Source organism: Oryzias latipes, chromosome 2 (assembly GCF_053564925.1).
Source record: "Oryzias latipes strain Hd-rR chromosome 2, Olatipes_Hd-rR_3.1".
NCBI classification, from domain to species: domain Eukaryota; kingdom Metazoa; phylum Chordata; class Actinopteri; order Beloniformes; family Adrianichthyidae; genus Oryzias; species Oryzias latipes.
In genome coordinates this window covers 42,601,964-42,618,991 of record NC_136238.1, presented here as the reverse complement: position 1 = coordinate 42,618,991, position 17,028 = coordinate 42,601,964, and the positions used below count along the sequence as shown (strand labels likewise).

General features: G+C 42.0%; 1 protein-coding gene across 2 annotated transcripts in view; it reads right to left on the bottom strand.

Moving 5' to 3' along the window:
* LOC101174568 (muscarinic acetylcholine receptor M4) overlaps nt 1-12,965 on the bottom strand; it is a 64,923-nt gene extending 51,958 nt beyond the window's left edge. For both annotated transcript variants that reach the window (XM_023961607.2, XM_078939728.1), the window contains exon 1: nt 12,727-12,965. In XM_023961607.2, the coding sequence (XP_023817375.1) occupies nt 12,727-12,781 (55 nt within the window). In that variant the 5' untranslated portion in view covers nt 12,782-12,965. The remainder of the gene's footprint in view (nt 1-12,726) is intronic.
* Between the last annotated feature and the right edge of the window lie 4,063 nt (nt 12,966-17,028).

Sequence of the window (17,028 nt, the reverse complement as noted above, 5' to 3'; positions counted from 1 at the left end):
AGTGAACGTTTTTATATTCTGAAAACATTTTTCTGGGCCCATCTACACGGTTGGATTCTAATCCGACCATTGATCCCATCAGGATATTTTGTACATGTAACCGCGGCTTATGGTGTCGACGCGCAACGTGGCGGGGGCGTGGCATCACGATGGTGGTCTCTCCATCGGGATGTCAGTCACCCATCACGATGGACGATGATATCGTCCATCGGCACAACCCTAATACGTAAGTACCTGCCATTTGAAAAATGATCATGGGAAAATACTAATAATTGCAGTTTCTGTTTTACACAACATCAAGTCTTTCAAATATCGGAATAGAACTGTGAAAGAAAAGATTTGCGAGATATGTACCACTTAGACATTTCGCCCCAAGCCTCTTTCAACTGTAGATGGCAGGCATGCGCTGGTATCGGGTAGTGCTAGTTCAGTGTTAACAACATATGGTAAAAGCGTCACATGCCCGTGTTGGACTATTATCAAGGTAGAATAGTGCTAGACCAGGGGTGGGCAATTCCAGGCCTCGAGGGCCGGTGTGTCTGCATGATTTCCAGATAGTCTTGCCCTACTCATGGCTGATTACTTGGTTCAGGTGTGTCCAGCCAATCAGAACATGCCAGAGCAGGGTATGCTGGAAAACATGCAGGAATGCGGCCCTCAGTGCCCACCTCTGTGCTAGACTGTGGTCCCCGTTTATTGCAGGAGTGACATCTACAATATAACCTGCGAAAGGTGAAACCCGCAAAGTATTCATCTGTATTTTTTACAATAAATCTAGATGTTTGAGGCTGTAAAACTCCTCATACACACTTTTTACACTTTTCTCTTCTGACACGTACAGAGATTTATTGACAATAGTCTCCAGCCAATCAGGACGCAGAACCCAGTGCACTGTAAAAAATAAAACACATCACAGTGAGGGACCACTACAGTCTTCCATCCAAGGACTAACCCGACCAAACCCTGCCTCTGAGGTCAGACGTGAGTGGGTGTGTCCACGGTGACATTATTTCCTTGACAACCCATGTCTTCAAAAGCATCGCATCTCCTGATTGGTTTTATGTCGTTTAGGGTGAAATATCGTCATCTAAAAGTCATCCAACTTAAATTTATGTTGGCTGTACATGTTTCCAGATGAAGAGCATGAGGCCATGAACCTTAGAGGAGTTCACCCAAACTTTCAGTCCCCTTCTTCTCAGCCTCCCACTTTTCCCGCTGTCACCTGGACCAAACAACTCCTCCAGACTCCGGCTTCCCTGTCACGTCCATGACAGCATCACAGCCTTGTCTCACTGGAACTGTCCGTCTGCAGGCCTGCTCCTTTAGTTTAGGCGTCTGCAGCTTGCCTGCTCGCCTGACAGCGGCAGACAACAGCCTAAAAAAAGAAAAAGGCTGGAGATCCAGATGGTGTCAGTCTGCCCCAGAGGCCACAGCCACCTAACAATGTGGGATGTCACAACACCCCCAGAACCAGACCTGTGTCAGATACGCTGAAGCCCTCAAATAAGCTCATCCCCACTGTGAGAAATGCCAGCTGTGACGCTATGTTTGTCCAGTCTACACACCACTTGTAGGTAATTACAGACAGATTTAACCCTGAAAGACCCAAAGAGTTTAGATTCTTCATGATACGTGTATTTCATTCTCCCCATCTTATCCTACAAGAAAGGACTGTTGTATTACATTTATTAGGTATATTTTTTTAAACATTTTGTGTGTGAATTTGCTTTTTAATGGCCTTCAGGTTGTTGATGAAAAGGTATAAATAAGAAATAAATGAAAAAATTTAAATAAAATTTAAGATTGAACTCAACCCAGAAAATCCCAAATGACTCATATAACTAAGGCTCAGGTTCTTCAAGTCAAGAACATTCAAATGTTCTGTTTGTCCCAATGTGTTTGTGTTCGTTTGGAGCTGCTTTAAGCTTAAGAAACGTTAATGGCACATTACGCTTTTATCATTTCTATTGAATCTTTTTTTTTTTTAGTACTCAAACCTCTTTAAATTTACATTCCCCTTCAAACACACATCAGAAAACAATCCAGTAAAATTTATTTTTGAGAATTTTCTAATTATTGGAAATTTAGTACCACAGCCAATCAGCTTTCACTCAGTTTATACAGCTGGTTTTGAAGAGACACAAAACTGTATTTTATCCGGGCTGGGGACCGACTCAGGGAGACCCAGGCTTTGGCCCTCTTAACCAACTGAACTACCTATGTCAAATTTAGAACTGTAGTTGTCTTAAAGATTGCTTTAGGATGTCAAAATGACATATAGTTGGCAAAAACCATATTAGGAGTGCCTCAAGATTCTGTCCTTGTCCCTAATTTTTAATGTAACCCATAAATTACATTTTGAAAAGAGTCTTTTATTGTTATTTCTTTGCAGACGACACAAGTATCTTCTAAATCTAAGGGTATTTTCCTCTAATTGTCTTCATGAAAACAAAGCTAACACTTCAGTTAGCTTACATGCTACAAAAGAAAGCTCAAACAATTTATTGGTCAAAAAAGTAATTATAAGCTACTAATTCAATCCAATCTTTATTTATTTACAGACATAAAAACAGCTGCTTTAGATAACAATTAAGCAAACAATGTCCAAAGTTAACAGATATTTGCGATAAACTTCAAGTCTAAACTAATGAAAACAATCCATTTATTGGAAAATACAAAACTAAGCTGTTAGATCTTTTGTTAAAAACTAATGTCAATCAAGAACTGGTCCCCTTATATTTTGGATGTATTTGTTTACTAGTTTTTTGTGCTAGCTTAAATTAGCTTTGCTTCAATCTAAATCTCCGGTTAAGATTAAGATGTTGCGCTTTTATTTGCAGTTTTTTTTTCTTTTTTTTGAAGATCCGTTTTTTAAATGAATTAAACTAAACAGAAAATTACTTGTGAAATTGTTTAAATATTATTGTAGTTTTGGATAGGATGTCCTGCTAGCGGGTTCTACTAGCTTAGCTAATCCTGTTAGCGCACTCCTGGCAGCTCCGCTCCACAAACAGAAAACTGGGTCAGGCGGTTGAGAGTCGGCAGGCAGACTTAATGCGAAGCCCGTGGCTCACCACTAACCTGCTCTTGTTTACATTTCTCCACACAGTAACACAAAAAACAGCCACAAACAAAAGCTGGTCAGTGGCAGCTTCGTCTTCAGAAACGTGGCTTTGGAGCCGCTAAGCACCGTAGTCAAATGCGTTCCTGAGGCAAGAGTGGGCGAGATCTAATCCAGTTGGAAAGTGCCAGCTGAAGGATGAGCAGAACTACGGTGGGGTTGTTCTTCACATTTGTGGTAATGACAAGTGTCTCTGTAAATGCAACGGCGGACCCTGTGGTTTTCTACCGCCGTATCAGACCTGTAGTCATGTTGACCCCAAATGTCATCCGCCATATGCTGGATGTGCAGGTGGTGGCAAGCCAGGCACGTGTGCTACACAACAGGACAGTTTCATCCATCCATCCCACCCTGAAAAAGCGGAAAAATGCAGATCTTCTCATGGAAAACAAAGACGTTTAGCTTTAGATCAAAGCACAAACTAAACATTTCCTCAACTCAGCCTGAGAAGAGGTCATGAAAAACTGAGTCTCACTGCTGTCAACTTAGAGGCCATGCCGCCCACAAAAAGAGAATGGTGCCATCATAATCCTTGTTAAAATCCACCAAACCCATAGCAATGGGTTAGGAAAACTCCCACATCCTTTCAAGCATCCTTCAAACGCTGATCCAGAACTGTGAGAGCAGAACTAAAGCCACTGTCTTCCTCCTGAATGCCGCACTCAATTATTGTCAAAGGTACCTCGCTGCAGAGCTCTTACAGGCCAGTGACCAGGAGCTGCACAGGTTGGGGATCCAGCACAGCAAAGCCGATAGAGGCTTCTATCCTTGCACTGAAATGTCACTGATTGTACCAAAAAGAAAATGCTTTGAGGATGTGGAGATGTGTCATGACATCAGAGGAGTTTACGTCCCAGAAATGGTCCAGCAGACCAAACATAACCAAACATTTCAGGGGAGAAACGTTAAAATGCACCATAAAAAAAACAGAGACTGAAACAAATGCAAATCCCCCAAAATGCACCACTGATGCTGTACTACTCAGAGCCAGAGCGTCCTTGTCACATATTCCAAAACGCCACCACGCAGTTTTCCCGCAAATTCGACAGTGTGCGGGATTTGTAATCGAGCGCCGGCAGTTGCATTTCTACTCGCTGCACGATGAATGGGAAGGTTTTAAGGAAAAGTCACAACTTTACTTCAACCGGACGAATTTCTCCAAAAGATGACATTGGTCATTGGCCATCCGGGCACATTTCGAGGTTACGTGGTGGCAGTACATTGGCAGAAAGGTTTTTTATTTACCGCCAGGCTAATGGGAGACATTTACACATGGTCCATTCAGTGCTGCTGCCGCCCTTTGGCCACCAATCTGGTAATGGTGTCATCTCTGCCTGACTTCCACTGTCTACATTCATGACCACCTAAAAAAAAATCAGGTGGCGGCATGAAATCTTGAAGATTCTGCTGATGCCTCCCCATCGCGCAGTGGCAGTTGTATTTGTGACCACAGCATAAGTTCTACCGGAAGCTCCAGTGTCCACATTCTTTCGACTACCGTGACTCTCCAACCGTTAACGTTAACAACAGTTAACGTAATTCCATCGCATTCGGTTGTGGAGAAAACCGGCTTTCCGCCATTGTGCAACATTTTGAGTGGGCAACGTTGCTATTCTCCCATGATTCACAGTTCTCATGACTAGTTGAAGATTTACGGCGTGTCAACGAGTGCACGTTATTTAGGCGTCTCCGGTGACATCTCAGGTGTTAAAGGGTTAACTCTACAAACTTCTTCGAAGTAAAACTTATTCAAGAATGTTTCTCATTGAAAGCGGTTATTGGCTTGCAACTGAAGCACAGCGGTCCCCAACCTCCAGGGAACAGACTGGTACCGGACTGGTAAACAAAACCAGGAACTATGAATTTATTGTGACAGATGCTCCTAAAGCAGCTCTTCTTAATTTGCAGCAACTTTTAAAATGTGACAGTGACATTACTAATAGAATTTCAAACATGGTAGATTCAAATTATTATTGTATTGTCTGGATTTTAGCTTCCACTTTGATGGTTAAGGGGAAACTTAAGGGAAAATAATATTTTAATGGGTCCTACACATAAACCGTTGTCCAAAGGAAGGTGAATATGAGCCTGAATTAAGTTGCCTCAGTGCTATAATTTTTCCCCAAGACGACATTGCATTAAAAAAAACTATAATTTTGCCTTTAAGGACTTTTCTCAAGTCATCTACTTTTTTTAATTGAACCTTCCTCCTCTAATGTACCTTCATCCAGTCTCAAACTGACTTTGGAAATTAGGTTTCATGTTGGGCCAATTTAACATGACAAACAGTTTCCCCTTAACTTTCCCCTTATGATTTAAGGGAAATTGAAAGCTTAAAAAATACCAACTTTAGCCTCCTAAAGGTCAATCTATGAGAGTATTGTCTGACATTAAACTAGTCAGTGGCTTAAAAAAGGCTGGGAATGACTGTTCCAATAAATCCAGTGTTTTTTTTCTTAGCAAATGGTGACCTTAAGTGAACTTGGTTCTGCTGGAAGTTTCCTCCTATTCATCCATGTGTTAGGTTGCCATATATCATGCTGCATATGGGGCGGGGTCCTTCTTTTACTTCAAGATGGTTTTAGATTTAATGAGTTGATTTCCATTGGAAAAAAAAAAAGATTTAAATTGTCACATTTGCAGAACCACTCCAGTTTTTTTGTTTTGAATGGGGATTAAGATCCAGACACTGGGCATCCGACAACCGTTGAAGTTTGGCGTCTCGTACTCTATTTATAGAGCCATTTGCTAATATCGAATTTTCCACACTATAGGGTGCAACGGACTCTATGACCCACCGTCAACCAATCAATGGACTTATGCCATATGCCATATGAAGCGGGACAAGAGTCAGAGATAAGTCCGTCAATCGGTCAGACTTCATTAACTGTGTTTACAGTAACTCTAGAATCTGTTTGTAACATGCTACGCGTTAAAAGTGTTAGCCACATATGTGTAACTTCCAACATTTTTTGCAACTCATAAAAAAACAGACTGATATCAATAAAACAAATGTTACTGTGACTACGCCAATGCCCAACTCTGATGCTAATAATCCCAGACCCACACAACTGGGTTTTTTTTTCTCTTGTTTTTTTAAACTTAAGGCTTTTAGGTCTGCCTTGTAGTGTGGAAAATACAGTAGTTGTCTCCTTCTGGAGCACCAGGCTCTACCAGTGAATAAAATATGAGTAAAAGGAGGTGAACCAAAAAGAAGGACAACAAAAGTCGAAGGACTTCACTTTTCCAGACTTATAGTCCGGATAGAATCAGAGTGAAGACAGACGTTACCCATTGGTGAAATATGGAACATTTGAAACCACACAGGCCATTTTTTGGTGTTTAAATGGCAAAGGCAATCAATGACACTCAATGGGGTAGCTGTGGTCCAGAGGAAGAGTGGTCGACCTTTGATTGGAAGGCCATGGGCTCGTTTGTGTCAAATTGTCAAAGGTGAAAATATCCCAATACAAGTAAGTACCACTTACCAAACTATTGATTTCATTTTTTTTTTTTTTTTTTTTTTTTTTTTTTTTTAACTTGTCCTGTCCAACAGCTAGGCAGACAGATGAGAGCTGAGGGCCTCTTGGGTTGGACATATTTTACTTTAACAAGAGGGGTCATTAATCTTCAGACAAACCAAAGGTATGTCTGAATAAACCCCTTTTGTAATTGAGGCCAAACTTTATTAATTTCAAACATGTCTGAAAATCTTTGGTGTTGGACCGGACGGAAAAGGAAAGAGGGGAAGAAGAGAGAGGGACGTTAGAGAGAGGGGGGGTAGGGGGTGATAATAGGAGGGGAAGGGGGATAAGACCATGAAGCAGCATAAAGCAGCAAGTTTACTGGTTGTTAATCATTATGGTAAGGTTCAAATGAAAAAAAAAACAAAAAAAAAGGGCGGAGCCTGTCCACACACACACTCAAATGTTATAAACACACCTGTTAGTTGCAAAAATGTCCACCTGTCGACATGTACACAAAACAGATAGTGTTCACACGCATACTTATGCCTTAAAACCAACTAGTGTGAAATATTTCAGTCATGAAAATATGAAAATATCCCAATACAAGTAAGTACCACTTACCAAACTATTGATTTCATACTACACCACCTCAACTTCAGTCAAAGGTGACACACAATGGATCCTCTATGAACCATTAACACCAAGGACCAGGGTCAATACAGTAACCACTCAACCCAGTTTAAAGGCTGTGTCACACAACCGCTACCAACATTTAGCGCATTTAGCGCATATAGCACGGAGAAGAATTGGTCATACGTGTGTCAACGTAGAAAAACTGAGAAAAGTTTAGGGCGTGAAATTTTCCCAGATGTATCACAAATGAACCACGTTAAAACCACGATAGAAGTACGAATAAATTGCGCAAAAAACATGTAAACCAACATAGAACATTTACTGTGTGGGAGTTTTGCACTGTTAATGTGCAATTCATTAGTGATTCGTGCTTCAATTACGTTATTTTAACAGGATATCTGTGCCGTATGCGCAATCTAAAAGTTATACATCGGTGGTTCATGCCTGTTAAGTCCATTAGACATACATGGAACGTTTGTGGAAAGACACAAATTTGGGTACGCATCTTGCAAAAATCACGTAAAAAAATGCATACGATTTACGTAATAAATGCAAATAAATGACGTAAAATACGCATAAACTGTGTAATTCTCAACCAACCAAAAATATTGAACAGTTAAAAACAGAATTCTCATAAAGAGCTGTCAACCAAAACCCTCGATGGACATCTGAGCACAACTACACAACTAAACGCAAGAAACACTTAGGAATGACGGTTATCACGCATGGATCACGAAAGACCGAAGTTGAATACATGCAAAATGCACAAAATGTAGGTAGCAGCTGTGTGATTTGGCTTTAAAGACCACTTCCATGGATGATGTCTGTGGTAGAGTACACAAGCAAGTCAGCCCTCTTTGACTCTGTTGGGTAAAATTGATAATTAGGTTATCTATAAGACCAACGAAATCCTTTAGGATAAAAAAAAAACAAATTTCTGAACTCACTTAAGTTGAGATTTTATCGTAAATCCTAATAGATCTTGGATTTGACTGCACTTCCTTCAACTGTTGCTTCAGTCTGTACAAACTTTAGGTCTCCATGATGTCGAGTCGCTTCTTGGACCCAGCAGCGATCCGCCTCTCTGTCCTAACGAGGTCATACCGGACAATAATGAGGTTTTTCCGTTGTTAACGTTCATCTGGACTCTTTTGATCACTTGTGTCTGCAGCAGACTGCACACTGTGAGGCGTGTGGAGGAGTGTTGGAGCGAAACAACCAGCTGGTTAATGGTGAAGCCTGAAAACGTCGCTTTTTACCGACCCCTGTGGACGGGTTCTTCTCTGGTACTGTAAATGTAAACAGCGTTCTCAACAGGCAGGAAAACCCCAAAGTCCTGATGTTCCAGGAGATTTCTCCTGTAAATGAAGAACAAGGTTTGAAAATAAATAATGAAATGTGTTGCGGTTCCACCTTTAAGGAACTGTTACAGGGTTCTACACAGCTCATCGTGTTCCTCTGAGGATGTTCCAGCATCAAAACCCTAAGTGGCACCTACTTCAGAGCTGCTGAGGGAGCGGAGGCCGTTGGTGGAGCGTCACCATGCTCCACCCAGTGGTCATCCTCCTGTACTGCAGCTCATCGGCAAAGTTTGCCCAAAAAGATTCCCTGCTAATGAATCCATGAGGTAGAGGATGCTGCCTTTTATCCCATACAACCAAAGCTTTAGCATGATCTGCATGTATAGACCAGTCTTTATGACCTAGATACACCTTAAAAACCTCATAAAGCTCAACAAATCTGGGGATGGGGGGATTTTTTTGTGCAGGACATGACAAAAAAGACACCCTGAAAGCATTAATTATTGGTGGAATGGGCCTTGATGCTTTGTAATAGTAGATAAAGTAGTAATAGAAGTCATGGTAACTTAATTCTGTAAAATTAACGGCTGTTATCAATCATAGAGCTACAAAAATAATAAAGAAACTTTTTTTCTCTTATTCTGCTGACATTTCTTTGTGCTATTTTTGATGGGACCAATCATGTTTATGTCTGCCAGTCAATAATATCTAAAGTCTGAGTATAAATAAAATGTGCTTTTTTATGATCTTTACTTTAAAAGGAGAAGAGTTGAGGTGAAAGAACAGAGTGTTCATGTTCATCTTTTTAATCTTTAAACACAACAAAAATATGTTTTACAGTGTAAAAGACGATCTGGTAAACATTTACCTCCTTTGTGTTTTTATGACATAGAAATAAAGCATATAGAGATGTTCTGATGGATGCAGCTGATGCACCGGTCTGCATTAGACAGTCCTTTAGAAAATGGTCACATCGATGCAAATTCAGTCGTTGTTCCATAAATCCTGTTCAACAACCTAAACTCTGCAGCAGAGGATTCCCACCGAAAAGCTCTTGGCTCAACAGACAGCGATGCCCCGGTGTTCACCCAGATGAACATTAGCTCCATCAGCTTCTTTGCACAAACAGCACCCAGGGGGGGCATCAGTCCAAATGTCCCCAACAGGCATGCAGGAACCCACGCGGGGAACCGGTAAAGTTCTGCTTTGATATGAACACAAGAGCTTTAGAGGTCCTTTCCACCAAGAACCCGGCCACATACAAGATGCTGAACAGTCTGACCAATACAATACAATATCTCAAAAATCAATGGTGCGTCTGACGTATAATATTTGGTTTTGTTCACTGATTTTCTTTGGTACACGGCACTCCAAAATCATTCAGTCTTTTCGTGCGACTTTGGTTACGGATGAAGCATTATGGATTTGCATTATGAGTATCGTAGTCAGGAGTCCCTTGTAGTGATACGGTTTTGTTTTGCTTCATGCGTGTTATCACCCGGTGCGCTAAAATTATGAAAACAGACCGTACGTTAACTTCCGATGAGCTTTAGAGTCCAAAAAAGTTCAGTCACCAGTAGACCACGAGAAAGACGTAATCCCATGGACCTAGCGCGAATTTAAGCAATTCGCTACCATGTACTAATAAACGAAGTTGACTTCTTTTCATCTTAACCATAATACTACGTTAAGCTAGGAAGTGGGCACTCTACCATCTCCAATGAAAAAACATTTTGCACATTTTCCACGTATTAATTTCGGTCTTTGTGTGATAATTCATGAGTGTTTCTTGCGTTCGTCACTCGTCAATGTGCACAGAAGTCCGTTGAGGGTTTCAGCCGACGGGTCTTTACCTGAATTCGGCTTTGAACAATTCAAAATGTTTTGGAATTACGCAGTTTACACATATTTTACATAGTTTATTCGCAATAATTACGTGAATCTTACACAATTGTACATGATTTTTGCAAGATTCAAATGCAAATTTGTGTCTTTCCACAACCGTTGCAAGCATGTCTAATGGACTTTTCACACATGAACCACCGATGTATAACTTTTACATCGCGTATACTGCGCACATATGTTCAAATGATGTAATTGACGTAAGAAGCACTAATGAATTGAATATAAACAGTGCAATAATTACACACGTTTCATGTTCTATGTTGATTTACGTGTCCTTTGGTTTATTCGTACTTGTGGTTTTAACGTGGTTCATTCCTGATACATTTGTGAAAATGTCACGTAAAGACCACAACTTTTCTCACTTTTTAAGTATATTCACCCATTTTCATCCATGTAAATGCACAAAACGTACGTAGCGGCTGTGTGACACCGCCTCCAAACAACAGGGAGCCACTCCCCATCCAATCGTGGAAGCCACGCCTTCTAGTCCCACACCTCAAGTATAGCCTTCAGTCCTCCAACATTTTTGGACTTCATGACGGTTCTGTGTTCTAAAGGGTCGATGATCAACAGTTCTCCACCAAGTGTCAACCGTTGGCCACCAGAGCGACCACTCTGCTGGTTCAACCACAATCTTTAGCCGGTTTACTGGTGGTTACCACGACCACGAGTGTAAAGTCCGATTCACCGGAACCAGCAGATCAGCAGAAACCGTTGGGAGTAGCTAGAGAAAACACTTGGGGAGTCCGATCTACGTCAAGGAGGATGTCCATGTACTCCCTAAAATCTGTGCTAGGATGTCAATTACTCAAAACTGCTTGGGGCACAAAAGACGACATCTAAGACAGACCATGGTTTGTGTAACTGGAATTTTAGGAAGAACGTCACTGATATCCAGTGGGATTAGGGGGTCTAAAGGGTTCTAACAAGGCTATCGGCAGGTTTATCCCTTGTGCTATCCTCTGACCCCACCCTTACTTTGAGGTGTTCTCCCTACCATGACAAAGGTGGATAAAGGTGGAAAGATTTCATGTAATCCATGGACACCAGTGAAGATAGCAAATCATTGAAGAAAAAAGGTTCAGAGCACTGTCTAGTGGGTCTAGATGACCCAACTCCCAACGTTAAAGTGTCTAGGATAGGACAAGGGTTAACACTAGAAGTGAGCATTCTAATTGGCCGTCCAGGTGGTCGGGAATAAACTGCTCCTCACACATGACTCCTAGGGTCGCTGGGGCATTTAAAGGTCTTAACGAAAGCGTGACCCAAAAGTTGTAGGAGACTATTATTGGATGGCAGAAACACTTCTCCAGCGGTGTCCCACAGGGCTCTTATCCCGACCCCCACTCTTTTATGTCAATACCTCCTCAGTTCACTCCACCATTAAATCACACAACAACCATGATGTCACCATGATCTCTGCCGGTCGCGTAGAAGTCCGTATGAGAGAAACAACCTCCTTAACACAACCCTTCCTCAGATCAACCGGCAACTAGTCAGGATGTTCCGTGACTGACCCCACGAGTTCATCAACAAACCAGTCAGAGCACCTTACCAGAAAACCAGACCCCACTTCTCAGATTACACAACCAGATGATCTGACCCACCCACCCACCAGCACCGTCCAACCTGCACCATCGTCCAGCTCAACCCTTCTGTAGACGTTTCTATCGGCGCTTTGGCGTCTTCTCCAGCCGAGACGCCACTTTCCTCGTTTGTGGATCCCTTTTTTCTGCTAAAAGGCGGCGTGGAAACGTTGTCGTTTCATTTAAAGTGTTGTGGGTTGTTTTTTTTCAACCCGTATAGAGGCGTGTGGAGCAGATCAGAGGATCGAGATGCACCAAATTCACAGAGGATGTCCAGATTCACACAAACACTTTGGTTTCTTTGTAGGATTTTGACAAATGAAGATGAATACGAAAAAAAAATCCATTAAAAAGTTGGAGGATTTTAGGGAATAAACTTCAGTCTGACTGTTTTTAAAAAATATTTTTGATCCTTTGTATTTTAGATTTGCCTTTAGGAAGCTTAAATCAGCCAACCCCACCCACACAAACACACACACAGACACACAAACACACACAATTACACACACATGTCACAAAAACACTATTGACCACGCATGTAAAGTTTTCCAGCCCTCAAATCAGACAGCAATTCAGTCAGAGACTTTCTCTCCCCCCTGGGGTCCACTCTGACCCCCCACCTGTGATCAACGGGGGCTGCGTCTCCCCCCTGGGTCAGCGGGGGAAAAGGTTCGATTCCCCGGTCGCGGAGCCTGTGTCAGCCGTTGACTCACCGCTCAGGTTCCAGAGGGGCTGGACGCCCCCCGCTCCGCTGCTGCCGTCACTCATGGTTCATGGCAGGAGAACCAGCAACCCAAGTTTCTGCGCGCGCGCGCGCGCCCTCGTCCTCGGGGATGCTTCGGGTCTCTAGTGCCGCGGTGGCGGCGGCGGCACCGTTCGGCTCATCGGTACCGCGAACCTGAGCGGCAGCTTCAGCCTGCGAGTGGCGCGCGCTCCACGGCACGCGAGCGGCGGGAAGGAAGGAGAGAGAGAGAAAGAGAGGGAGACAAAAAGAGGGAGAAACGGAGGGAAAGTGATGACGTCTCAAGTCCAACAATTTTCTCAACAGCAGGTGTTCCGCGTTCACCTCTCTTAAAAAAACTTTTTGATTGAATCCTTCTCTGACTCTAAAGTCTAAACTAACTGCAGTTGAACCAGCAACCATCAGCTCAATTAGCTCCGCCTTTTTTGGAGTCCCTTTGGGTTTACAATAAATAATTTAGTTCAGGATGTTTTTAAGAATTGGCAGAACTTAACTTGAAGGTAGATCAGAAGCTTTAAAGTAGCCGAAAACCCATGTGGTACTCGAAACTCGAGAAACAAAATCGCACACAAAAAACAGAAAATCCTAAAAAAAAAAAAACACCCCAAAAAAGATAGAAAACAAACTATTGAGAGTACACTGCAACAGCCTGTTAACCCTTTAACCCCTGAGACGTCACCCATGACGGCTAATGCTACGTGTTTGTTTGTTCAAGACCATTCTTGGACACGTTTTTTGCATCTGTCTTTAGTGTCGCAACCCGATACACTAAAAAAATGATTCAAGCTCCTCTTTCATGTAACACAATTAAATTCTGTTTGTTTTATTTAAATATATTGATTTTTATAATAATTTATCTACATTTAATTGACCTAACATAAATTGTATTAATAGTTTCACCGCTAAACTCCAGTAATCCAAAATAATTGAGTTCAAGTAAAGGAGCATGCTGTGCGCATGTTGAGTGCTGTTTTCCTGTTTCTCTTTATTTATTCTTTTTATAGTATCTTCTGCCGTTTTACAGCTACAATTTTTCACCTATTTTAACCATTCAACTATTAAAATGTTTAACTCTTTCGTCTAATGGCTGCTATGACTTTTGGTCCTTCAAATCCTTCGACTTTTCGAAGAGAGAAAACTTTCGTAAAAAACGTACTGTGGCTTGAAATCGTTTCAACTCAGCTTTTCCCAATAAGACGATACACGACGAACCTTTTATAGAAAAAATGATGTATGACCCACTAGACAGTGCTCTGAACCTTTTTTCTTCAATGATTTGTGATCTTCACTGGTGTCCATGAATTACATGAAATCTTTCCACCTTTATCCACCTTTGTCATGGTAGGGAGAACACGTCAATGGAAGGGGGGGTCATCTAAGATAGCACAAGGGATACTGGCACCTGTAAATGGCCACAAATTTGTTACCTCTGCGGATCAGTCAGCAGATGACTTCTTTTTGCCTTTCTTGATAAAATTGAGTTCGACTAACCCAATTACATTTTGATTACATGGAAGAATTTTCTTTGAGGTGGGGCTACTCATATTTATTGGATGGAAATCCTGCCCACAATTAAATTGAGTTCATCCAATGACTTATTTTTTTGAGTGTACTTGCGCATGTACTCAACGTTTACAAGAGGCGAAACGTTCAAGCGGTGCAAATCTCACAAATCTTCAGCTCCAGGCGTTTTCTTTCACAGCTCTTTTGCGACAAATGGTTGGTCAAAGTTAACTTTCGAGGCGGATTCGATGGTCTCACATTTGTTCGAATGAAAAACTGACATAAATCTTGCATAAGGACATGTGAACGCGACAGTTTGAACGCAGGAGTCCAAAAAGCACTGACACGCGAGTTTATGTAGACCTTTCATTGGAAGAGGTCGCCTGAACGCGCGTTTCCGTGAAGGTAGCATTTGTAAGACACGCTCTTTGACCTATTGGAAGTCTTTGATCTTTTACGCAATCAACGTGAATCTGCTGATTGGGACATGGAGAAAAAGCTGATTTCCACTTCGTACCGATATATCGAAGAACAACAGAATCAGCTGATTTCCGTTGATTTTCGTAAACACTACACTACTGTTCGGTGTCATCTATCAGTGCAAAGCTGCTTTTCTCTGGATCAGCTACCGCCAGAATTCCATTTATTGCGTAAATGGTAAAAGAGTTGCGATAATTCAAAGAACGTCAACACCGTATCTAAAGCTCTGGTGTTAAAGGGTTCAACACGTCATCGAAGGGGCGGGCAGCTGGAACAGCTCCGCGGAGAACGACAGAAAGGGGGCGGAGCATCCAGGAGCCAACCTGAACGGGACAGACAAATGAACAATGAGACGACCTGGTTCCAGTTTTCAATTGTGCTTCAGTTCAGACGTCAAATGGCCAAAACTTAATGCGGTACATTTGAACAAGTTGGGTTTATTGGTACGATCCTCCTGGATTAGGACTACCTGGTACACCTGGTGGAACCGGATGGAAATAGCAGCAGATGAGGCTTCCTGGTTTATGATTGGTTGGTTTTGTGGCGCACTTTAGGCTGCCTGATCTCATCTGCTGGTCATGGGGTGTCCACGAAACCTTTTATTTGGAAAAAAATCTCCCTTAGTTTTCTCCACCCCACCTTTTGCTAACTGTAACGTCTGTTTATCAAAATCTCCCATAATGCCGTTGTGCTGTTTACTCTGCTGAAACCGTGACCGAGAAGGAAGGTATCAACCATCAGCCACGCAGACCACAGGCTCCTTTCACGCTCACATGGTTCCAGCCTCCGATGGTGGGAAGGGCCCGTTATAGAAATGACCCCGATGCCACAGAAGCACTCCAGCACTGCCAGAGCGTGGAAGCGCGCTCTCCAGGGCTATTTTCTGTGTGCCTGGTTGGTAGAGAGCATAATGGCCGAGTCAAAATCCTTCCACTTCACTTCATAATGGTGGAGGTGCAGTCGTTACATAACTCCACCACTTCAAAAAACACACACATGAACTGGAACTGAAGAGCTTTGAAGCGTTTGCTTTGGAAGAATGTGGTCGACTGGACGGCTGAGATGTGGACGATGCCGGAGGAGGAGTTGTGGGAAAAAGGGAGTTCGTTTAGCCAGTTTCTCTCACTTAGTCACAATATGAGCTCAAAGAAATGTTTGGATTTATCTGCTGGGAATCGAAACTCCCCTCCAACCAGGGCCGGAATTTACCTCTGCAGAAGCGAGGGGGCCCAAGCCCACAAGGGGACCCTTCAAAAAGTTTTTTTTCTCCTCAAAAATGTACATTTTGATGTGCAGTTTAGTATAAAGGTTGGTGTAAATTGTTTTTTTATTGCAAACAATAAATTATTCTGCATTTATACCACGGTCCGGGCGAATGCTCGATTCTGATTGGCTCCTGGGTGTGCGTTAAAACCTGGTAACCGCACGGTGAAAAAAGAAGTTCCGGTCACCTAGCTTAAATGTTTTGTATCACTGCGCCGGCTTCTTTAAAACAACCTTTAGCTTCATTATCTGCACAAAAACAAACGGTAAGAGGTGAACTTTCTCTCTGAGCTGATGCTTTATTCAAACTATCGGAAAGATCAGCATAAATATATTGGACTATTTGTTCACATCACATAACAAATACTCCGCTTTTTGTGAGAAAAGCAATCCAAATCAGAAAAAAACAAGAATTAAGGACTAAAATCTGGTTCATATGTATTTATTTTGTAAGTGACCACGGGATAAGCGGGTTAATGGCCTTCAAAGTGTGCGTTATTACCTTTTAACGCGTCGGACGGTTCAGGCTTCCACGGCGTGCGTTAAAAAGTAGTGACGCACACTTCGAACGCCATTCACCCTCACATGTACAGATACATTTTGATGATTCCTTATTTTGCTAACAGCTAGCAAAATATAAACGTGTTAACAGAGCTAAGAAAATAAAAGTCAACAAAAATAACAAAAGTAGGAGAAAAAAAGTAATTAAACAGGATTGCTAAGTAAAAAAAATCCAATGTCAAAGTTGACAAAAGTAGAGCGTTAGCGCTAACTGGACAAAGGACAATTTCAGCGCAACATCAAAGGATAAAAACATAAGTACGAAATTACATCTGTTCAATCGTTCGAGAAATGTCTTAGCATTTCTGGGCCATCAATCAATCCTTTTCTTTGTAGAACCTTTTTCATCAACATGCTGCTGTACAGAAGATCATAAACCATAAATAGTCCTAAAATCCAAGCGAGTCAAAACAACGAGAGTCCATAGACGAGCAGAAATGGATGAAACGCTGCGGCGGGTAATTTG